General features: G+C 41.7%; 1 protein-coding gene across 1 annotated transcript; it reads right to left on the bottom strand.

Annotated features, from left to right (window-relative positions):
* Positions 1-13,468: 13,468 nt before the first annotated feature.
* LOC146889501 (tubulin beta-6 chain-like) lies at positions 13,469-14,775 on the bottom strand. Its single transcript, XM_087901606.1, has 2 exons — positions 14,738-14,775; positions 13,469-14,642 (listed from the first exon to the last, which is right to left on the bottom strand). Exons 1-2 carry the CDS (start codon positions 14,773-14,775, stop codon positions 13,469-13,471), a joined length of 1,212 nt encoding a protein of 403 aa, XP_087757732.1.
* Positions 14,776-24,636: the final 9,861 nt, after the last annotated feature.

Below are 24,636 nucleotides of genomic sequence, written 5' to 3'. Positions count from 1 at the left end.
TATCTTGTTGGTTTCCCACACATGGATTTTCTCCAACAACAGGCAGTGTGAAGCTCTTAAAAATAACGAAAGGGAAAGGAAAATATGCAAAATTCCCACGAATTGCATAAAGCATTGGAATGTTTAACCTTCTTTCTTATATTTCTCTATTTTATACGTTTGTAGCGAGGTGACTTCTGCAAGGAAGTCTGTTCTTCTAAAGCTCCAGAACACTCAGCACTGGTTACCCTCTGCATCATCGTTCCTGCACCCAGTACCCCCACCGCTTTGCTCAGCACTGATTGGTTACCTTCTACATCATCGTTCCTGCACCCAGTACCCCCACCGCTTTGCTCAGCACTGATTGGTTACCTTCTACATCATCGTTCCTGCACCCAGTACCCCCACCGCTTTGCTCAGCACTGATTGGTTACCTTCTACATCATCGTTCCTGCATCCAGGCCTTCCACCACTTTGCTCAGCACTGATTGGTTATCCTCTGCATCCTTGTTTCTGTATCCAGTACCCCCACTACTTTGCTCAGCACTGATTTTTCTCTACATCATCGTTCTTGCATCCAGTACCTCCACCTCTTGCTGGCACATTGGTACCAGGGACTGGAAGGCACGGGTTGGAGAACACACCCCACGGAGGCAGCAAGCTACCTGCTGTGGTGAACGCTTGGACTGCATCTCCAGGGAGGGACATGACCCCAGCCTTGCTGCTGTTGCTTCCCTTCAGCTATGCTGCCTTCTTTCAGAGTCTGTTCAAAGTTTAAGACTCGCGTTTGACTGAATTCAGTATTTACACACATTGATGTGGCCTCTGTCTTCATGTAACACCCCAAGGCCAATCACATCTGTGACATATGACTCCATTCAACTCCCTTCAAAAGATTTCTCAAGCTATTCAGAATCCTTCAAGCCGCACAGCCCAGGAACTGTGACATTCGAAAGCACTGAGATCTGTGTTTGGGTGTATGCCTGTATTTGGATGTGCTTTTTCATACACACGTGTGTGCACATGTGTTGGGAGGTCAAAAGGAAAATTTGGAGCTTTTTTTTTTACCACTCTTGACCTTCGTTTCTAAGACAGGATTTCTCATTGAACCCGGAGTTTGCCGATGTTGTTAAGCTGACTGACTTGCAAATACCTAGGCCCCTCCTGTCCCTCTCTCTCTAGTACTGGATAGATACCATTATGCCCAGTTTTTACATAGATTCCAGAGGTCAAACTCAGGTCCTCATACCTGATGGTAGGCAGCTTAAGAACTGAGTCATCTCCCTAGTCCTGTGTATTGAACGTTCTTTGGAGGTACCTGCTGCCTGTAAACACTTTTATCTTCTCTACCAAGGTTCAACAAACAGCACAATCATCTCAGAGTTAATTCTTTGTATATGAGTTATCAATATGTTACGTTAAAAGTTGAATATCAACATGTATATAACAGTGTACGCCTAGAAGATAGCACTATATGTATCTATGTTTTCCTAACTTAGGCTATAGTCCCATTATTATGTTCTTTATGTTACCCTGTCTATTTTGATTTCTGTGTCACCTCTTTGATCTGGGCTAGATGGCTGGATTTTGTGCCTTAAGTCCCAAATCGCAGCAGAAAGCCTTGCTTCATGGCACAGCTGCACATTTGACCTCTCATGCCATTTGAAATATTTCATAACTTCTTACGTGCACACACCTTTGTACTCCGGTACTTATTTTAGTAACCTTTAAATAATCTACATGGTTCCCTTTGGGCCGTATTTTTCTCATTTTCAATTTGTCTCCTAATGTCTGCCTACGTATTATGAATTTCTCTCCTAATGTCTGCCTGTGTATTATGAAACTCACCCTGCCGGAAAATGATTGCTGTGTTGAAGGTCTTGCTACGTTGAGTTAAATGGTCAGCAAGTACAAACTACAATCTGGGACTTTCTGGAGGGAGGTCTAATTATTCATCTGTCACAAGAAAATATAAATATTTTGCTCTGGGCAGTGCCAGTTTTTCTTTCTTTTTTTCTTTATTTCTTTTTGCAAGTGCATCACGCTAGAAAGCCGCTTGCTCAGCTAATCTGTAACTGTCATGGAAATGTAATTTTCTGTCCACCAAACCAATAAGGGACTCCTGGTAAGAAGGCCTTATGCATCCATGCATTCAAGTCTACTGTTTCCATGGAAACCCATAAAGCCCTGTGTGGAAGGTTCCCAGCATCCTGACACATCCCTCTTTCTCTCTTCTGCATGCTTTCACCATCTCTTTGGTGTGCTTGGATGTGATTACAGTGCTTTTGCAATGGCTCTGTCGGCATCCGTCTTCCATTTTGGCCCGACAGTGGCTCACTGTAAGCCTCACTGAAGGGCAGGGACTGGTACTCCCGTGTGTTGCTTCCCAGTACTTAGTCCAGTGCCTTAACCTTAATGGGTTCTCAAAGCATGCTTATTGAATCACATTAGATTAAGGGCTGATGGTGTCAGTTAGATTTGCGTTTGCGATAACTAAAACATGCTCATTAGGAATTTCCTCAGCAGAGAGCTGGGAAGTTGAAAAAAGAACCTATTGACTGAGCACAGTGTGGGAAATAATGATTCCTATCATTCCATACGAAACTTGAATTTTCAACCTTGTCTGGTGTTTTGACATAGCGAAGTCTACATAATTCATAAGTGAGGATAAGTAAGGTTCACTGAACAACTGCTCAGCCTCAAATGTTTTAATTTCAGTTAATTTGTGAATTCAATATTATTCTCAACAGCTTCCAGCTAATAAACAAAGATCAGCGCTGAATCGCTGTTCAGTAATCGCACAACTAACAAAGGATAAAGCACTCTGCCAGTCTGCAGATGAGGGAATTGTATTTCCTTTTAGGCATACTTTGATGCCTTTAAAAAGCGAACCCTTCAATCTGAAAATAGTGCACCTTTCGGTCAGACATCAAGGACTCACAGCTGTGTAGAGCATTGTCTGAGATGAGCAATTGAGAGGGAACATTGTTGAAAAGGAAAGGAAAGTGGCTAGTCACAATGAAGAAAGCAGCTGGAGAAAGCTCTTCTTGTCTCTCGCCTTGGAGCATGGATGAATAGCTACATCCGTGAAGTCCAATACACAGGGACACGTCACACAGAGACCCTGAGATGGGACTGTTTGAAGAAATGAAAACAGAGAAATCATGAGGCTTAATACACACTGGAGTAGAAGAAACGTGCGTTTGTTAGAAATTTTACATCAGGGAAGATATCCTAACGGGACACAAGCCTTGAGAGTTGTCAAATCCATAACAATGGAGTATAAGGTGGCTTTATATATATGATTCTGAGATAGGAAGAAGGAACCCCTTTCAGCACAAAATTTGGCAGAAATTATGTAACATGATAGTAAAGATTCTCTGAGAATAAAATTTTAAACACTGGATCTCTTTCTTCACTTCTGTTGGCGTTTCATCATGTTCATATTAAAGGTCAGTGCGTGTGGATGGCAGGCAGACATAATAATGAAACACATGTCCTATTGCACAGAGGCCAGGCTTGAAGAACACATCACCGTGAAACTGCAATAGTTTCCATGAAGGAGGGACACGTGAGTCTAGGAGGGCCTCAGCATTCATTTGGAAACTTACGGGAGTGACGCTTACACTTTAATAAGTCGTATGGCTTAACTTAGACTATATTTTGAAGAAGATCTCTAGGTCACACGAATTTGGAAAGAGGTGTGAAGACTGGTAAGCCCGTGAACAAGAGGCGAATCCTTTCTCTTCTCCATATATTTGGAAACATAGAGTAAATCCATGAGTCCATTCCAAATTATAACTATCTGAAACAATTAAGCCACTCTAGTAAAGTCAATGATTGAATTAACTAAGGATCTGATATTTTAATCTTGAAAAATAAACAAGGTTGAAAGGGAGAAATGTGGAGTGGTCTTCTCCCACAGATTATGAAGCACAATTCTTGTGTGTGTGTCAAAATGCTTGTTTTGTGTGACAACAGAGTCATGTCCACGGGTATGCTTCTTCTGCAATTCTACGGTCCTCTCATTTCACATTTCCATTTGAGAATCATCGATTAACCCCTGTCTGTCTGTCTCTCTCTCTCTCTTTCTGCCTTTCTGTCTCTGTCTGTCTGTCTCTCTCTCACTAGCTCTCTCTCACACAGTCTTTCTTGGCAATCATTTGTAAAATAGCTCAACATTGTTTCTCTCTTGCCTTCCACTATCAGATGTAGAGTTTCTACTCTTTTTTATTATGTTTATACAATTATAAGATCTACATATTAAACATTGAGTGTAACGCCTATGTATTCTGATTGATAATTTACTTATAGCTTCCTCATATACCAGTGGTTATCACAGACTTTGTGATGGGGTACTTGAGAATAGTCTAGTCTAAGAAATACTGCAATAGTCATGAACATCAGCCTTTTTGTAATAAAATCTTTGCAGACAACTAGTTCACATAACATGTGGTTTTTCAATTCACACAATTTAGTGTATTTTACAGAAGCATAGCCATAGGAATGTGAACCTATTGTCCCATTCAACTTTAGACAATGCCATACATGTATACATGTGTACCATGTTTGTGGTCATATTCACCACTGTTCACTGATGACAGAAGATGTAAGAACAGATAGGGTTTTTTTTTCCCAAAGGAATGACTTTAAATTTAGCATCGGTTAAGAAATAAGAATAAAGAAGGACACTAGAAGGAGTTAAACAACAACTTCTAAAGATGCACATAATACTAGTGAAGGATGTTGGAGCTAAGGCATCCCTTATCATCATAGTAACGGAGAAGACACATAGTGTGTTGCTATCGAAAAGTGAAAGAATTTGAGATGTTATAACTATTTAAAATAATATGGCAACATTATGAACACCTCCCTGCTAACAAAATGAAAATATCTGGAGGAATCAATAATTCATGAAGGATATTTTTCATCACAGCTGAATCAATAACTAAATAATTGAGTAACACTCTTAAATTATTTCTGCCAGTACTTTCAAATCTAGTCTGTACTTCTGTCTTATGATCTATGCCTGGATATGCGGACCAAACTCTTGCTAGATAAAGCATTTGTTTAAAAAGTATTGCAAATCATCAGTGAGCTAGACTATTGGTGAGAAACCCAAACCAAGAATTTTAAAACCTCCTGAATAAGCAAGGAACAGACACCTGCATTTATTTATTTGCTGTAGAAACATGTGTCTAGTGAAATGGAATTTTAGCAGTTATCATCCTCAATAATTTTCCTGAGCGAACAATTCAGAGCTTTTTTTTTCCTTTTTCTGATGGACATTCTAACAGTCAATCCTCCTAAATAATACTGGACCTCCAACTGCCATACCCTCAGGGGAAGTACAAATGAATGTGGCTCCTGAAAGTGGTGCAGTGAAAACTGATGGCAACGTTGGAGGAGGTTAGGAGGCTGGAGAAAAGCACCATCCTTATAAATTCTTAGACATACGTGTTCACCATTTCAATGTCCATTATTTGTGACATTAGAAACCGCCTCGAGGCACGAGTATATTTCAGGCAAAAGTCTTTTGTGTATGTATAAACCCATGAGAGTCAAGGAATTCCTTAAAAAAACTTGTTGAGAATATGTTCTTGTTGTCCAAAATTCTGAGGCATGTAAAGAAGATTCAGTATAAGCACAGTACAGCAGAAGCAGCAGATGGAGAAACCAGACTTGTGAACTCACATATGCCGGTATGAAATATGGCATATGTATGACTATGTTATTCACTAAAATGTAAAAGATTTCAAATTCCAAGTCTTAAGACGTGGTAAACAAAGAGACATGGTAAGAATGAGATTCTTAGAATTAAAAATAAAACAGATAACTAAAAGCAATGAAACATAGTTTCGGTGACCGAGTAGATACAACTAAAAAGAAAATTGGTAAAATGGAAGATACTTAGGAAGAAAATATCTGACAATAAATTCTAGTTAAAAAAATAGCAAGCTTTCATATCTCTTTTAATTATTTATAAGGAAAATTGTTGGAATCAGAGAGGATGGAGGACACCAGGAGAACATGGCTCACTGTGTCAACTAAGCAGGGCTCACAGTCTGAAGCTGCATGCATGGGGTTTGCACAGGTCTACACCAGGTCCTCTGTGTGCATGTTACAGTTGCTAGCTTGGTCTTCTTAGGGGACTTCTAATAGTGGAAGTGGGTGTGTCTCGGACTCTTTTGCCTGCTCTTGGGGCTCTTTTCCTTCTCTTGAGTTGCCTTGTCCAGCCTTAATATGATGGACTTTACCCCGTCTAATTATGTGTGTTTTGTCCTGTTTGGTTGTTGTCTCTTGGTGGCCTGTTGTTTTCTGAAGGGAACTGAGGTGGAGTGGATCTGGGGAAAAGGGGAGTTGAGGGGATCTGGAAAGAGTGGAGGGAGAGGAAATTATGGCAAGGATGTATTTGTGAGTGAAGAATTTATTTTAAAAAATTGAGAAAGAATATACTGAGTTAGTACCTGGAGATCAAATGTTTTCCACCATTAGTGGAAGACATGGACCTAAATATTTTCTAAACATAATGATTCTGAATCTACTCCTTTAAAAAGTAACCAATTGTGCAGGTCTAGGCCATTTCTATGAGGTTCTTACAGCAAACTTAACTGTCCTCTGGCTCTTACCATCTTTCTGCCCTTTTTTGTGTCTTTCCCAGAGCCTTAGGTTCAGGCACTGTGTTGTAATGTAGCCCTCGGGACTTGGCTCATCATGATTGGTTGGCTTTTGATTTGTGTTCAGTTGCGGTTTTCTGTGGCATCCTCCATTTGCCTTGAAAGAGCTTCTTTGATGAGGGGTGACAGCTACACAGGGCAAAAAAATCTTACTGGGTCCAACCCCCAGACAACGAGCCACAGGCAACAAATAACTATTGAGAAAGGATGAATTAGCTGCTTCTAGGAATGAGACCACAAAGTGGTACTCAGTACAAAGTCGTTATCCCTGAAATCACAGCAAAAGTAGACTCAGTAAGCAGTATTTATATATTGTTCATCTGTATTTCTATCTGTCTGTCTGTCTATCTCTCTTCTATCATCAAAGACAGATGACATGAGGGTGGTGGCATGGGAAGGTTTGGAGGGATGAAAAGGAAGGGGGAAAATGAAGTATTTTAACATCAAATTGATATATTATTAATATTACTAAAATATATTAAAATTTAAAAAAATTACCTAAGGAGGGACAGTTAAGATCAGATCTTATAAATATTCATGTATAGGTAATATTTTATAGAATAGTAATCAGCTTGAAAGATGCCTGTAAATAAAAATCATGGAAATCATAAGAGATTATGGATTGTGAAGAATTACTAAAAAGAACATTTTTCTGGAGCCATTCAACCAATGGGGGGGGAGTGAATGCAAAGAAAATTCTCAAGCAACTTGAGTGTGTTAGCTGAAGACTAATAGTGGAAACAAGAAAGAAAAGGAAATGATATTATTATCATTAGGATATTTATGAAACATATACAAAATGCCTCAATCAAACTCAGGTCATCGGCTTGGGACCAAACACCTTTAACTGCTGCGCTGTCTCCCCAGCCCAGCCCTTTAAGTTTCTAAAAGCACATTTCAGTTAGGCTTTCACTTCAGTCCTTTGCAAATTGTCATTGCCGTAAACACCTCAGCACTGCCAGATGTGAAGGGTAAGCTTCAATGATGATCTTCACCTCTTTGAGTTCCCATTAACATTAATTAATTATTGATTGCATTTTGAGACTTGTCTTTTAGAACATCACAGTCATCTATTTGTTACCATTTTCTTTGTTTTCCACCAGTATCTGCTTTACCATTGGCTCCCCTAATGTCCTAACACTGAAACAAAAACAGGTTTAACTTTGTCTTCTCATTCCCTTGAAGATCTCTACTTTTAGCCATGTTGTCAAATTCACACACAGAACTGGGATTTTCTCTCTGAGTCTCGATTCAATATCCGATTGCTTATGCTGAATATATAGATGTCCAATGCATAGCACTCAGTCAAGTAACTGTATTCTTCAATTATTACAAACCATAACATGTATATTGTTTTCATACATATGGGTGAACATACATATACATGTAAATGTATATGTATGTGTGCATATTATATATAAGGCATTTCATATATATATGAAAATAATTATGCAGTCTGTTACTAGTACAACAGTCAGAAATTGCTTTATATAATCACAGATAATAAAACATAATGAACAAAGAAGATGGGTGGCACTCACTCTTAAGGCATTCATCAGTAAAGCAAATTTAGAATCCAAATAAGCATGACTCTTTACGACAAGCCAAAAACATGAGAAACTAAATTATGCTTGCACACCTAATTTGATATGTGTGTGTGGCTGTTAATATGCACACACTATGGTAAATTGTTGAGAATCTGCACAGCTCAACTACTATTTTCCATAAAATGAGAAAAGCGATTGAGGGTTTCAAGATCAGCTGGGACTTAAGCTAAAGACTATATTCAAGTTAAAGATACGACCATCTTTAAACATAATAAAATCACATGTTTCAAATAATAAAAGTAAAGGGATCTTCTCATCTGAGTATGTGTTTGATAAATATAGTTATAATAATAACAATACAATTTAATACTAACAGAAAAATTTAGACTTTTATCCATTCACCATTATTTTAAATCAATCAGAGTATCGCCATATAAAACTAAAGATAATCTGGGAAATTTCATCAGAAATAGTAGAACAGCCAGGCATGGTGACACACTCCTATAATCTCAGCACCCAGGAGGCAGAGGCAGAAGGGTCTCTGTGAGTTTGAGGCCAGCCTGGTCTAAATATGAAGCTTCAGGACAGACAGGGCAACATAAAGAGAGCCCGGTTCAAAAGTAAGAGAAAAGATAAGAAGCAGAGCAAATAAGAGCATTTTTCGCACAGGAAAAATAATAAATTACAAACACGGGTAAAAGAAAATACCCATTACAACATAAATATTGCATCATTAATTTGATAGAGTAGGTTTCATATTTTTAAAACACAATTTAAGAAACTCAAAATAATTAAAGAGTCATACTACGTTCTAGGCAGGGAAACAGAGTATTATGAAGATATCTATCCGTATAAGGATTTCTTTCTGGAATGTGGCTGGACTTTAAATGTAAACAAAGAAGATGATGACGGGAGAAGTTCAGACAATGGCCAAAATAATTTGCAGGGCTAAAGACAAGGTAAGGAGATTATTTTTTCATGTATCAAGAAATTTACTGCTATAAAATTCATCATTAGGCCTGGAGATACAGGGTAGCAATAGAACACTTGCCTAGTGCCTCCTTGAGGTTTGCCTTGCCTCACCTAGGAGAGGAGGTGGAGTTTTCCTTTCTACCTTAGTGTCTAAAGGAAAAGGCAAAGGTCATCTACAACTAAACTATTTGATAAACACCCAGGGGCTCCAGAAATCTACTTTGTTCTCATTTTACTCGCCTGGCTTGGTGTTTGTTTTTGTTTCCTCTTGTTTAGTAGAGAGCATCCCGGGCCTCAGTGTGCTTCTACACCCACGCCTTTAAGACCAGGAACAACGTAACATGTCTATGTTCACTCTTCCTGCTCTCATTGGAAAGGGAGTTGCTAGACAGCAAATGCAGGTCAGAAAAAGAGAAGGAAAACTGGGTTAAAAGTTGTGTTCACAGCCCTTGTCTGCTTAATGAGAAACTGATGAAACATGGAAGTTTTGTAGAGATACAGGCTACAGATTCCAACAGGGTAGACCCCCCCCCCACTTGGGGAGGAGGGGATTTTTTGCTCTTATATTTCTTGTTTCTTGAGGTTTATATTAAGAATAGTTGCTGGATCTTCTCAATGTTTTCTTTTACGTTTATTGTAACTACCTTATTTTAATGTGCTAGTGTTTTGAATTGTAATGGTTAAAATTTGCATATTATATTGACCTTTTGTTTCTGAAATAAGCTCACCTAGATCATAAATGATTATATATTCTACATGTTTGGACTTAATCTGCAAAAGCCAGTTCAGAATTGATGTGGGACAATGATCTGTATTCTGTCAATTATATTTTAAATAAACATTGATTGGGCAGGAAATATAGGTGGGACAGCCAGATAGGAAGTAGAGGTGGGCCAATGAGAACAGGAGAATTTTGGGAAGAAGGAAGCCCAGTCCTCTGCAGTCCTGGCCCAGACACAGAAGAAGCAAGGTGTGACTGCCCTGCTGAATAAGGTACTGAGCCATGTGGCTAACACAGATAAGAATAATGGGCTAATATAAGTCGTAAGAGTTAATAAGAAGCCTGAACTAATGGGCCAGTCAGTTTATAAGTAATATAGACCTCTGTGTGATTTTTTTGGAACTTAATGATTGTGGGAATGGGCGGGAGAGAAACCTCAGTTAACACAGAATCTATGGACATGGAGCATACTGTTGTATAGTTTTCCTCTGTTGCAGGATCTAGTCTGTCTGGGTGGAGTCTGTGTCTAGGAGAATACCAATCTGAAGTGAAAAGCAGTCCTCTTTTCTTTGCTTTTGGAAATCTTTGTGTAGAAATGGTGTTATTACTTCTTTGAACGTTTGCTTAAAGGTTAGATGTTGGGATTAATGAGTCCTGGCCTTCAGCTGGATGTTGGAACTAATGAGTTCTGGCCTTCAGCTGCTCTTCCCTCCTAGAACCCTCTAATTAAAGTTACTAGAAATTGGGCCTAGTTTAGAGGATCAGAGGATGGGATTATAACCTGTTGGCCATTGACTGCAGTGTATTTAAGCCTCCATGGTGCTATTAAAGGAGGGCTTTTGGTACCAATGATAGAAAGTCTGTGTGTCTGTGTGTCTCTGTGTGAGTATTCTCAGCCTCCAGCCCCTTTCCCGAAGCTCGCGAACTGGGGTCTAGCGCATAGAGCGCAGCAATTGGAGGTCCATCCGAGATATCGGGAAAGGGAACGCTGAGAGACCGCCCTTGAAAGCCCCTCTGAGAGAGGGAAGTGGACAGCGTCGTTCCTGGCATATTGAGACATATTGAGGAGTAAAGATGGGAGGTATCTTTTCTTGGTTCAGAAAAGAGTCGGACAATAGGGAAGAGTTTGATGATTTAGAGCTAGTGGAAGATAGTGAGGAGGATTCATCAGAAGAGAAAATCATATGCAAGGAAATAAGAAACCTCTATAGAAACCTGAGAAAATGTAGAGTACAAAAAGACTCACATCCAACTCCCTCAGCTCCACGGGCTTATAATAATGAAGGTTGGTGGTCTCAGTTGAGTAGGGGCTCTGGCACTGAACAAAACAAAGGAGTTTGTTTTCGTCCTGTACACATGGTTGCACCGGTGATGGAGGTGCCAGACACCAACAATCCAGGGCAAATGTTTATTGCAAATAAAACATTTTGCAATAAAATTTAAAGAAATGAAACAATTAAAGGAAGCTGTAGCTGCATATGGGGCTGAAGCACCCTTCACGTTGACCATGGTAGAATCTTTCTCTGCTATGAATTTAACACCAAGTGATTGGCAGCAGTTATGTCGTGCTGTCTTGTCTAGGGGAGATTATCTCCTATGGCAAGGGGAATATCAGGAAAATTGTAAGCAAACGGCCCAGTTAAATGCTCTAGCGGGTCAAACTCAATGTAATTTAGATATGTTAACTGGGGCTGGGACCTATGCTGATTTGCAGCAACAAATTCTTTATGATTCAGGAGTATTCGCCCAAATAGCTGCAGCTGCCACTAAAGCTTGGAAGGCCCTGCCTAACAAAGCAGCTGGGGATCAATTATCAAGAGTTTTATAAGGACCATCTGAACCATTCCAAGATTATGTAGATAGACTGTTACAAGTAGCAGGTAGACTGTTTGGAGATGAGACAACAGCCATGCCTATGATAAAACAACTTGTATTTGAAAATTCCAATAGATATTGTAAGGAAGCATTACGCCCTCACAAAACAAAGAGTTTAAATGAATATATCAGGATATGCAGATATATAGATGGAAATTTCATTAAAGGCCAGGTTATAGCGGCAGCTATTCAACCTCGGAGAAACATAAGAGGACTGGGAGAGAGGGCCGGAGGCTGTAATTGTTTTAATTGCAGAACTCCTGGTCATTTTCAAAAGGAATGCACACAGCTGATAATGAAGGGAAGGAGGAAATCTGGTTTGTGCCCCAAATGCAGAAGGGGAGCACATTGGGCTAAAGATTTCTTCTCTAAAACAGATATAGATGGGAAACCTCTGCCACATACCATTAATCAACAGCAGGGAACCTGGCAGAGGGCCCTGCTCCAGAGCCCCAAAACCTCAGTGTATGGAGCAATGACCGCGGGACCGCAGGGACGGTACCCCAGCAGAGGCTATGTCCAGTTCCTTCCGCAGAGCAATCCTTTCGCATTGCAGACCTTGTTGGAGCCACACCAGGGAGCTCAGGATTGGACCTCTGTACCTCTGCCAGAGCAGTCTTAACTCCACAAATGGGAGTGCAAGCACTCCTACAGGAGCATATGAGCCCTTACCACCGGGAACCATGGGATTAATATTAGGCAGAAGCAGTACCCTTTTAAAGGTGATCCAGATACATCCTGGGATAGTAGATGCAGACTATAAAGAAGAGATTAAGGTTATGACATTTGTCCAACAGGAGGTGGTGGTAATTCCTCAAGGCGGGCAGATAGCACAATTAGTGTTGATTCCCCAAATTCTCAGTCCTTAGGATGGGTACGATGGAAAGACCTTATTACAGGACGGTAAAGGGAGCCCACGCCAATGTTGGCTAGGGTGAGAGGAGCTGTTTGTGTTTTTCCTCCAGGAACAGATAAGCCCATTTGGCTACCAGAACGATATGTTCAGGCTGTGGAAAATGATGGGAAAGGATCCTGTGAGGAGCCTGAGAATGACACCTGTCATTCTCTCGATGAGCCTTCTGGTGAGTCCCAATCAAGCGGAAAGCACTGTGTGAAGCCCGGTAAGGAACCCCCTTGTATTGGTCAGTGAGCCAAGCTAGTTCTTTGTATTCATCTATTCATCTTTTTATTCCTCAAACTATACTGCTGGAACTGCTTTAAGCAATATGGCGATAGAACAGGCTTCTAGTAATCAAACCTTTTCCTTTGTGAATGCTTTATGCTTTGTCACATTTTTTTCACGTTTAGCATTTTATTACGAATGGATTGTCACCAAGTTCCATTTTGTGTATTCAATTAAGGCAAAACTGTGTGGCTTTAGTTTTTAAACACCAAGGATGAAAAACAAATCCTTATTCTAACTCCCCTGTTAACTCTGATGGCTGGCACTTAATGAAAGGTGGTTGCTATCTTTAGCCCTGTACAGCCCCTTAATTTGCTTTCAGTATTTCTGTACAAAAGCCCCCTGGTCTGATGGGACTGCTAACTCTCCAGCAGAGGAAAGTGCTTGTTCCAGATAACCTGGGAAACAGTGCAGTGTTTGAGAGGGGCCTGTGACATGTGTAGATCAGGGCAGCGTGCCCCTACCATCAGGGCTAAGAAAAGAGCAAGTGTACACTCTAGGATCTTAAGGCTCCCTATTCGTTGATCTCTTTTTCATCCTCATCTTCAAAAGTCTCTTCCTCGTCGTTAACCGTGGCGTCCTGATACTGCTGATACTCAGACACCAGGTCATTCATGTTACTCTCAGCCTCGGTGGACTCCATCTCTTTCATGCCCTCACCGGTGAACCAGTGCAGGAAGGCCTTGCGGGAAAACATAGCCGAGAACTGCTCCGAGATGCGCTTGAACAGCTCCTGGATGGCGGTGCTGTTGCCAATGAAGGTGGAAGCCATCTTCAGGCCCCGTGGTGGGATGTCACACACGGCCTCTTTGACGTTGTTGGGGATCCACTCCACAAAGTAGCTGCTGTTCTTGTTCTGGATGGCCAGCATCTGCTCATCCACCTCCTTCATGGACATGAGGCCCCGGAAGACAGTGGCGACGGTCAGGTAGTGCCCGTGGAGCGGGTCACAAGCAGCCATCATGTTCTTGGCGTCGAACATCTGTGTGAGCTCGGGCACTGTCAGGGCAAGGTACTGCTGACTGTCCCGGGCTGTGAGTGGCGCAAAGCTGGGCATGAAGAAGTGCAGGCGTGGGAAGGGCACCATGTTCACAGCCTGCTTGCGCAGGTCGGCATTAAGCTGACCTGGAAAATGCAGCGATGTGGTGAAGCCGCTCATGGTGGCAGACACCAGGTGGTTAAGGTCCCCGTAAGTGGGCGTGGTCAGCTTGAGCGTGCGGAAGCAGATGTTGTAGAGGGCTTCCTTGTCAATGCAGTAGGTCTCATCAGTGTGCTCCACCAGCTGGTGCAAGGCCAGCGTGGCATTGTAAGGCTCCACCACCGTGTCTGAGACCTTAGGCGATGGCATCACACTGAAGGTGTTCATGATGCGGTCCGGGTACTCCTCCTGGATCTTGCTGATGAGCAGGGTGCCCATGCCTGAGCCTGTGCCACCGCCCAGCGAGTGTGTGAGCTGGAAGCCCTGCAGACAGTCGCAGTGCTCACACTCCTTGCGCACTACGTCTAGCACCGAGTCCACCAGCTCCGCGCCCTCTGTGTAGTGGCCCTTGGCCCAGTTGTTCCCAGTGCCTGTCTGACCGACGATGAAGTTGTCAGGCCGGAAGAGCTGCCCAAAAGGCCCAGATCTCACATTGTCCATGGTGCCTGGCTCCAAGTCCACCACCAAGGCAGCCCTGGGCATATACTTCGGAGAGGATGACTCATTGTAGTAGAGGCTGATCTGCTCCAGCTGCAGCTCTGAGTCGCCCACAAAGTCTCCCAAAACTTGGTACCGATCTGGTTCCCGCACTGTACCGCCTGGATGCACACAATCTCCCTCATGGCGGGCACGTCTGCGCTCCAGTGCTGGCTTTCCCGATCGCGGGAATGTTGAGACAATGTTGTGAAAGGATCCTGTGAGGAGCCTGAGAATGACACCTGTCATTCTCTTGAGTCTTCTGGTGAATCCCAATCAAGCGGAAAGCACTGTGTGAAGCCCAGTAAGGAACCCCCTTTTACTGGTCAGTGAATCAAGCTAGTTCTTGTATTCATCTATTCATCTTTTTATTCCTCAAACTATACTGCTGGAACTGCTTTAAACAATATGGTGATAGAGCAGGCTTCTATTAATCAAACCTTTTCCTTTGTGAATGCTTTATGCTTTGTTACATTTTTTTGGGGGGGCTAAGAATATTACTTTAAGAGGACTCCTATACAAGTGAGTGTAGTTCCTATCTTTCTTTTTTTGGAATATTTCTCTGAGAGTCCAGGCACTATTTTAGTTTTCTTTCTTTTTTCTTTTCCTTTTTGTAGTATGGAATAGCACCTTTGGGGGAAAAGATATCCTTGGTTGTTCTTTCAGAAACTGTGGCCTGAGCGTCTGCTGGGATGACCACTCCAGTGCTGCCTTCTTGGTTCGGGTACCAGTCATCATACCACTGCCAATCACCACAAAGGCTAAGCAGACTGAGATGAGCCTGTATTGAGAGAAACGAGATTTTGGAGAGATAGCTGCAGTGGATGCTGTCATTGCGGTGTCTGCTGCTGCAGCCATGGTTGCAGGACTGGCAATAGCACAAATATCGTTGGTGTCAGACACTGTGGATAAACTGGTGAGACAAGTCAACGATGTTCTCCAGACTCAGAATGCCCTGAATGTCCACATTAAATTTGGACTTTTGAATTTAAATCAAGAGACTACCCTATTGTAGGAGCAGATGGACTTATGGCTAGTACAACAAATGTCTTGTTCACACTTTTATCATTCCATTTGTGTGACATCTGTTAATATTGCTAATGCCTCTTATGAAACAACTCAATGGTTACTTGAATAGCCCTTGAAATGGTACAGTTAGCACACCAGATTGTAACTGTTTTAGCCAAAGGGTTGGTATCATACCATAGCCCAAATGGGAGACTGGGTCCGGTGGTAACTGGGAACCCTATTGCTGGCAATCTTAACGCCTGTTGCCATGGGCATTCATCTCTGAATCCTGTGTAAGATCAGACAACCCATGAGAATGCAGAATATGGTCATTTAGCAAGTCCTTCTGAGCCTGTTGGCCAGTAAGATTTGGTTGCAAATACTGCACCAGCAATGAAGATTCCTCCGTAGACGGGCAACTTCTACAGAAGAGGGCCCGCCTAAGACAGGGAAGGGGCCTCCCAAAGACAGGTAAGGGTTTACTCTTCTGAGATGACCTAAGACAGGAGGTCTTCTATAAAAAATTCTATAAAAAATTTAGTGGGGGGGAGATGTTGGGACCAATTGGGTTCCTGGCCTTCAACTGCTCTTCCCTACTAGAGCCTTCTAATTGAAGTGACTAAAAGCTGTGTTTTGCCTAGAGGATCAGAGGATAGGATTTTCACCTGTTGGCCATTGACTGCAGTGTATTTAAGCCTCCATGGTACTATTAAAAGACGGCTTTTGGTACCAGTGATTGAAGGTCTGTGTGTCGGTCTGTCTCTGCATGAGTATTCTCAACCTCCAGTCCCTTTCCCGAAACTCATGAACTGGGGTCTAGCATAGAGCACAGACCTGGGTCACGGTGTGCGGCAGTTAGAAGTAAAGCTGTTCTGGCCCAGAATTTTCTCTGTAGAACATTTTTAAAAATAGATCCACAAGTATATCTGCTACCAAACCATATATACACAAACAACAAAAAAAAGGCCTCAGTAGGTTGTATTTATATATATTTGTGCATACATATATGCACACACACAAACATATGTATATATTTATATATACAATGATAATAAAAAAGAGGCTATCAACTTGAGAGTGGGGTGCCATGCAGGTATTCAACAGAGTAGCATAGCTAGAAGGGGTGGGAAGAGAAAATAGGAGGGGGGAAGTGATGTAATTCTTTTTCAATTAAAAATACATTTTTCAAAAGAGAATATATGCTCAAATTCCTTCTTGAAAAAGAAATAGATGCAAGACTATTTGCTACAACTTCACCATTTGTTCCTGTAAGATCCACAGTTTTTGTAGAAGGTTAATACGCCTGGGCACACAGCTCAGTTGATAAAGAGCTTGCCAAAAAACATGAAGACCTCTGTTAGGATTCCAGGATCCATGTAAGAACCAGGCACAATGGTAGATGCCTGCAATCCCAGGAGTCTCCCAAGAGCTCTCTAGTTAGTCTTACAGCCCAGGCAATGAGCTCCAAGTTAAGTGAGACCCTACCTCAATGCATAAGGTGGAGAGAGAGAGAAGATACTCAAGGTTAACTGCCAGCCTGCATGGCACATGTGTACTCAGACACATAGACACTACATAACACACACACACACACACACACACACACACACACACACAAACACACACAGAAGCAGCTGGTAAAGGCTGCTGTTTAAATGCTAGTTCTCCCTTGTTGAAAATGATATGGCATTAACTCCTTAGCTTTGCCACTTATTAGGACTTGATATGTGATAATAACAGTTTTATTCCTGACTTCCACAAATTGAGGATGTGGTGTGGGAGAATTGTCTGTATTCTGTCAATCATATTTTAATAAAACGCTGATTGGCCAGGCAGGCAGTATAGGCGGAAAAGTCAGACAGGAAGTAGAGGTGGAGCAAAGAAACTGGGAGTATTCTGGAAAGCAGGAAGCTCCCTCCACAGTTCTGCCCAGACTACCGGAGAGGAAAGATGTAAGCTGCCCAGCAGAGAAAGATACTGAGCCATGCGGCTAACATAGATAATGATAATGGATTAATATAAGTTACAAGGACTAATAAGAAGCCTGACCTAATGGGCCAATCAGTTTATAGTCTTATGGAGTCCTGTGAATGATTTTCTATGAGCTTGCCGGTTGTGGGGTACTGGGCGGGACAGATACCCCAACAAGCCAGCCTTCATGTTACATATGGCGCCCAGACGTGAATAACTGAATCCACAGAAAGCTTGAGAAAGCTTGGGAAAGAAAAGAGTAAATCATGTTTTCTTGGTGGCAGCAATTTCTCAGATCTGTGCCACTTGCTAGAGGCAAGCAAGCACTCTCATCTAAGAGAGGCTTCCTGACTCAGCTTTAGCTGCAAAACCCTGCAGCTCTTTTAAGAGGTCTTGTCACAAAACACTTAAACGGTGTTGATGAAAAACTGAATGCATGCTTTTCGGGTTTTCAGCCATAGCAGAAAAAAAGCTGTGCTGTTTTAAAATGCCGACTTTCTGGGCCGTCCTGCCAGGGCAAACTCTGACTCTTTCAGGCAGGCAGTCCAATTGAGTGTGGTCTATGAGCAGAATGCTGCTGCTTGCTTGCTGGCAAGGTCCTTGAAACGCCATAGAGTTGTGGCAGTGAACACAGCTTTGGCTGGTATCTCAGCCATGAGGCTGGAAAGCTAAGGAATGGGCTGGATCTAGCTGTCAAAGCTACGGGCTTTAGTCCTATCCATTGAAGACTCATGTGGTCAGAAAAGGAGAGATATACAGTAAAGAGAGATTCAAAGTTGAAGAAAACCTCTAAATGTTTTATAGCGTGTTAAAAATATATGCAGGCTAAAGGTTAAAGTCATTAAAATTAAAATAAAAGAGAGAGAGAGAGAGAGAGAGAGAGAGAGAGAGAGAGAGAGAGAGAGAAGTAGGGTGTGGTGGTACACACCTTTAATCCCAATGCCTGGGAGGCAGAGGTAAATTGATCGCTGTGACTTCAAGATGTGGTAGCACACGCCTTTAATCCCAATGCCTGGGAGGCAGAGACAGACAGATCTCTGTGAGTTTAAGGTGTGGTAGCATACACCTTTTAGCCTAGCACTGGGGAGGCAGAGATGGAGGGATCTCTGTGAGTTCAAGGACACCCTGGTCTACAGAGTTATTTCATGACAAAGATATATACAGAGAACCTGTCTCAAAAAGCCAAAAGTTAAAAGTAAAAATAACAGAAATGGAGGTTAAAATAAAGCCGCATAAAGATGGAAAATACACAGAGAATCTTGATACTGTGTGTTGTTATGCTCTCTTTGAATTGTTTGAATGCTGAGGAAGGAGCAACAGCTGCTAAAAGACTTTTGTTTATAAATGCTGCTGAACTAACCCAAGATATGAATTTTGAAAATACCTTGGCTTCAAAATTGAAGTCAAAAGGTATGTTACTTTGGAGAAGAGATTTTGCTTTTGTTTCCACAGAAAATGAGAGGCTGTGGATTCATTCTGAGTTAAGAAAAATCAGGTCCAAAAAAGGAAGACCACCTGAGAAATCTCCAATAAGAACAGATGGCCTAGATGGCAGAGTTCTACATCCAGAACAGATTCAAGACTGCTGCCTGAGATGATCAAGACTCACAAGATACTCCAGTCAGGACTTGATTATAACTCTAAATTTTCTTTAGGTCCCCATAAGATCATCAGCGCCCCCCCAACCGGCAGGAAATAGCCTGAAATACTACGCCCACATTCCCAACAAATGGACTATGGGTATTTTCCTTTGTTTAAAAAAAAAGATGGAAATGGTGTGGGAGAATTGCCTGTATTCTGTCAATCATATTTTAATAAAACGCTGATTGGCCAGGTAGGCAGTATAGGCGGGAAAGCCAGACAGGAAGTAGAGGTGGAGCAAAGAGACTGGGAGTATTCTGGAAAGCAGGAAGCTCCCTCCACAATTCTGCCCAGACCACTGGAGAGGAAAGATGTAAGCTACCCAGCTGAGAAAGGTACTGAGCCATGCGGCTAACATAGATAATGATAATGGATTAATATAAGTTACAAGGACTAATAAGAAGCCTGACCTAATGGGCCAATCAGTTTATAATCTTATGGAGTCCTGTGTGTGATTTCCTTTGGGCTTGCTGGCTGTGGGGTATTGGGTGGGATAGATAGCCCAACAAGCTGGCCCTCATGTTACAAGGATGTGCCATTTCCTAATAGCAGCCCAACAGTCACTTAGATAGCTAACCTTAAATGTCTGTGTTTGTGTTATGTTCTCCTACAGACACTCTGGTACCAGTTTTATTTTTCAGAGTACATTTGATGCCCCAAGGCTTTTGTGTTTCCATGTGACTTTTGAGATGCCTGTCAGTTACAACAACAAAGGTGTCTCCTGGGGCTTTGGCTGGTACTGTGTGGAATTTTGTCTGTCTCAAAGTTTTATCAGGGGACAGAGAAGTTCAGAGTGTTACAGACTTTATCTTCAAGTATAATACAGGTTACATAGCTACAGATCTGAAAGAGATGCTACAGAGTCAGGAGTGATGGTGCATGCCTGTAATCCCAGTACTCATGAGGTAGAAGCATGCTGATCATAAGTTCAAAGTCTACCTCAGCCGCATGGTGAATTCTTGGCTAGTTTGTATTACATGAGATCTTTGTCGAAAATAAAGAAAAAAGAAAAGAAAGAGCCCCAAATTAATAAAAAAAAAAAAGCTGAGGAGTAAGGCAAGAATTATTATATCAATTTCCTTCTGTTTCAAAGTAATTCTTGTTGGAAATAACTTATACATCATAAGAATATATTACAAAATATTCTTTAAAATACTATTAGAATTAACTATCTAATATTTTAGCATTAAAAAGATATTGCAAAGGTAAGTATTGTATATACTGAGCATATCTGTCTGAACTTATCTATAAAGCATTAAAGAAAATACTTCATATTGATATTCATTAAATAAACTGTTTATTTAGCTTATTAGCATAGTAGTCTATCCATACTTTATAACATACTCATATAAAGTATAGATTTGTACATCATTACAATAAATAATGAATCAGAAAGGCTTAGAAGAAAATAGATTAAGAATAAGGACTCTGGAAGCAGAAATAATGTTCATATTCTGAAATTCATATTTACTTTTCTGGTAGTAATGATAAATTGGGAGGCAAGGACAGCAGTTTGATGGACACATAAAACGCTTTGAATTAGAAAAGCAACCTTTAAAATAACAACAAAAACATGACATACTTAGTGGTCAGTCAAACAAAAAAATGTTAAAAGACTTGTGAACAGCATACTGTATTACACAGCTGAAACAAACTAAAAAATACTGCGCAAGGTGGAAGGATATACTGCATATGAATCAAGAGACAAAATTACTGCTCTTGTGAAGTTATTGCCACACAGTGCCAGGCAAAATCCCAGGAGACATCTTCTTGTTGCAATGGGTAGCCATCTTAAAAGTCACACGGACAAACAAAAGACTCGGAGTATCCAAAAGAACTGAAAAAAAAAAGTGAGAATCAATAGAAGGATTAACATTATCTGATTTCAAGACTTATTATAGAGATACAGCCGATGAAACCATGTGTTGTTGGTGCAAACATAGAAAAATAGAGCCAAACAGAGAGCCAAGAAACACACCCACACATGCATGTATATCTGATTTCCAAGAAAAGAGGCCAATAAAATTTAATAAGAAAATACGTTCTTTCAAAGCAGTGTTTCTAGTACAGCCAGATACCCGTATCTGAAAGGAAAATGATCTTTACATATACATCTTACGATATATAAAATCCAATTCAAATTGTACCATAGCATTAAATGCAAAACCTAAATAAATTAAACTTCTAAGTAAAACATGTGCAAAAAGTTCACTGGAGTTAGGAAACAGCTGATCAGTATATAGAGGGAAGCACACAGCTACCATCTGATGCAGCCGTTCTTTTCCTGGGTACCTGTGAAGAGGCAACAAAATGTGTTCCTGGAAACGTTTGAACATGGGCTGCGCTTCCCCCAGAGGCTCTTCCCTATATAATCCAGACATTTTGGCTACTTTCCCCTCCTGTACCTTAACCTCCTGCTGTTGGCACCTTGTTCCCCTCTCTCCCTTTTCTTCTCTCCTCCTCCTTTCTCCCCTCTTCTTCCCACATGGTCCAGCTCAGCCTTCTCCTGTCCACTCTCAAATATCCTGGACTCTTTCAGATATTCCTGACTCTGGCTATGCTCGCCCATGTATTTACGGTAAAGTTTCTCCCCCACCATGCCTAGGAGCGGTCACGTCTTTTCCTTTCTCTTTCTTGTTTTAGTCAGTCTTGAAATTCCAGTTTTAACTTCTTTTTAACTACTCTATCTGTAATTACAAAATCAGAAGACCAAGTTTGGGCTGGGAAAGGACAAAGACAATTTGTTTTTCAAATATAGAAATTTACATTAGAAATTAAAGTTTAGTTTTAGAGAGGAGGAAACAAGTTTTGATTTTTTGAAAATACAGAAATAAAGTTTGTGCAAACAAAGCACAGAAAAACAGATTCCATTTATGAATGTTAGGGCCAATTACTTACGACTTTCATCCCCGCATTTCCAAATATCAGTTTGTAGGATTTTCAGGGTAAGCATAAATACTGCTCTCCAAACTCCCAGACATCGGTTACCAAATAAAGACCAAACCCTGCCGTCTGCTACGTGCCAGGAGTGTCTACATGGTCGCACCATGGAATCAAAGTTCAGATTACTTGCTTTTGCCATCAGTGGGAATAAGTCCTCAGCTTTACACAAATCAGAATTATAAGCAGAAATCCACTTAACTGTGAAATGATTTAGTGTCTTAGAACTGAATATCGACTTACTGCTGCCCTTGAGACTTAACAGAGAAGCAAGAGAATTGAATCCCTCAAAAAGGACAATTGATGGACCAACCCCACGCGGTCCTGACTTCCTTGCTCATCTTCTCCCTTCTTCTGCTCTTCAACTGAACCTTGGGAGCTCAGTCCTTTGCTCTCATGAGGGTCTCTGTCTCTATCTCCATCCGTAGCTGGACGAAGATTCTAAGGTGACATTCGAGATAATCATCAGTGTGATAGTGGGGCAAGGAGAGTTCTGCTCTGCTGACCAAGGACCTAGCTGGGGACATCCCCGTGGACACCTGGGATCCCCCATAGAGTCAAGTCTCTTGCCAACCCTAAAATGGCTCCCTTAATGTAGATATCTTCTTCCCTGTTCCTATATCCGTCCTTCCTCCATCTCTACCCTCCCACTCCCCCAAGCTCTTGCCAGTCTTTCCCTTCTCCCTTCCTTCTCCCCCTCTCCTCTTCCTCCAACCTCACCCCCACCCCAACCCCCACCCCCATGCTCCCAACTTTTGCCCGGCAATCTTGTTTGCTTCCAATTTCCAGGCAGATCTATATACGTTTTTCTTTGGGTTCACCTTGTTATTTGGTTTCTCTCGGCTTATGAACTATAGGCTTAATGTCCTTGATTTATGGCTAGAGTCCACTAATGAGTGAGTACATACCATATTCATCTTTTTGGGTCTGGGTTATCTCACTCAGGATAGTGCTTTCTATTTCCATCCATTTGCATGCAAAATTCAAGATGTCATTGGTTTTTTTGTTTGTTTGTTTGTTTGTCCCCCCCCCCCCCCCGCTGAGTAGTACTCTAATGTGCCTGTTCTAATGGGAGCTCAGCAAATCCAGCTGGACTGGAACTGAACGAGCACGTGATCAAACCAGACTCTCTGTTTGTGGATGACAATGAGGGCTGACTGAGAAGCCATTGATAAAGGCACTGGGACTTGTTTTTAAGGCATGTTCTGGCTTTTTTGGGACCCTAGTCTATATGGATGCACAGTTCCCTAGGCCTGGAGGTGGGGGAAGGGAGCTTGGACTTCCCACAGGGCAGGGTTCCTTGCCCTCTCTCAAGCAGGGAAGGGGAGGATGGAGGGTGAGTGGGAGAGCGGAAGGGGATTAGGAGGAGGGAAGGAAGTGTAAATTTTTGAATGGGAAAATAAAAAAAAAATAAAAAAAGGACAATTGAGACTTTAGACTGTGACTTAATTGGCTACAGTTGTAGGACTCTAGTCAATCACTTTTCACTGGAACCTTGAGCAGCGAGTCCTCAACTGAGAGATGCTGAATTACTTCATGAACACGATCCGGTTACAGTGAAGAACTCTGGCTGCTCTCATCTCAGAGAAGCAAAGGCAAACAGATTGATCAGTGGGCGGAGACAGTCAGAAGGAGAGTTTGTTTTTCCTGCCTGCAGGTAGGGAAGAGGCGGGTAGTATAGGCTGCTCCTCCTCAGGCTGGAGAGGTCATCGAACTAAACAGCTTTGCTTGGCAAGCACAGGGATTACTTCTTGAGTGACTGGAAGATGAGAGAGAGCTATTATGTTTTCAAGAGTTCTACTAGTCAATCAAGTATAGAACAGATGGCAAGGTGAAGGTTTGAGAAATGGATGCTGTGGGTGAGGTATCTTGAAAAAATTGATCAGAAAAATGAAGGCATAAAATAAACATACTATGGAAATGGCTTATAATTAGAGAAAATTCTCAGATGACTGTGTGTGTATTGACATATGATGTCTGTGCATGTGTATGTATCTGTGTGTGTATTTGTGTGTGCATGGCCATGTGTGTGAGACTGTTAGTACATACTTGTCATGGTACAAGCATAGAGGTCAGAGGACAACTTCAAGTGTGGGCCCTCACCTTCCAGAGTCCTTGAGGCAGGGTCCCTTTGTACAGACAGTGCAGGCACGTGGTTTGTGCACACATACATGCAGGTGTGGTGATTGTGTGTCAGTGAGGACAGAAGAAGGTCTCGGATGCCATCCTTCTTCACTGACAGTCTTATTCCCTTTAGACAGGCTCCTTCACTGAACTTGGAGCTAGCCTGGTGACCACCAAGCCCCAGGGACCCTCTGACTGTTTTTAAGCAGAGTTTATTTCCTACTGCACATGGGATTACACACCAAGTTGTTTTTTTTTTTTAAATGTGGTACTAATAGTTCAATCTCTGGTCCTCAGGACTGCCCAGCCAGCCCCTTAGCTGT

The sequence above is a fragment of the Myodes glareolus genome, chromosome 25, assembly GCF_982192425.1.
Source record: "Myodes glareolus chromosome 25, mMyoGla1.1, whole genome shotgun sequence".
Taxonomy (NCBI): Eukaryota; Metazoa; Chordata; class Mammalia; order Rodentia; family Cricetidae; genus Myodes; species Myodes glareolus.
This window is presented reverse-complemented; position numbering and strand designations above follow the sequence as displayed.

Coding starts and splice junctions, on each gene's coding strand:
- LOC146889501 (XM_087901606.1), bottom strand. CDS start 14,775: ATGAGGGAGATTGTGTGCATCCAGGCGGTACAGTGCGG. Junction 14,643..14,737: donor ATCCAGGCGGTACAGTGCGG/GAACCAGATCGG, acceptor GTCATCCTCTCC/GAAGTATATGCCCAGGGCTG.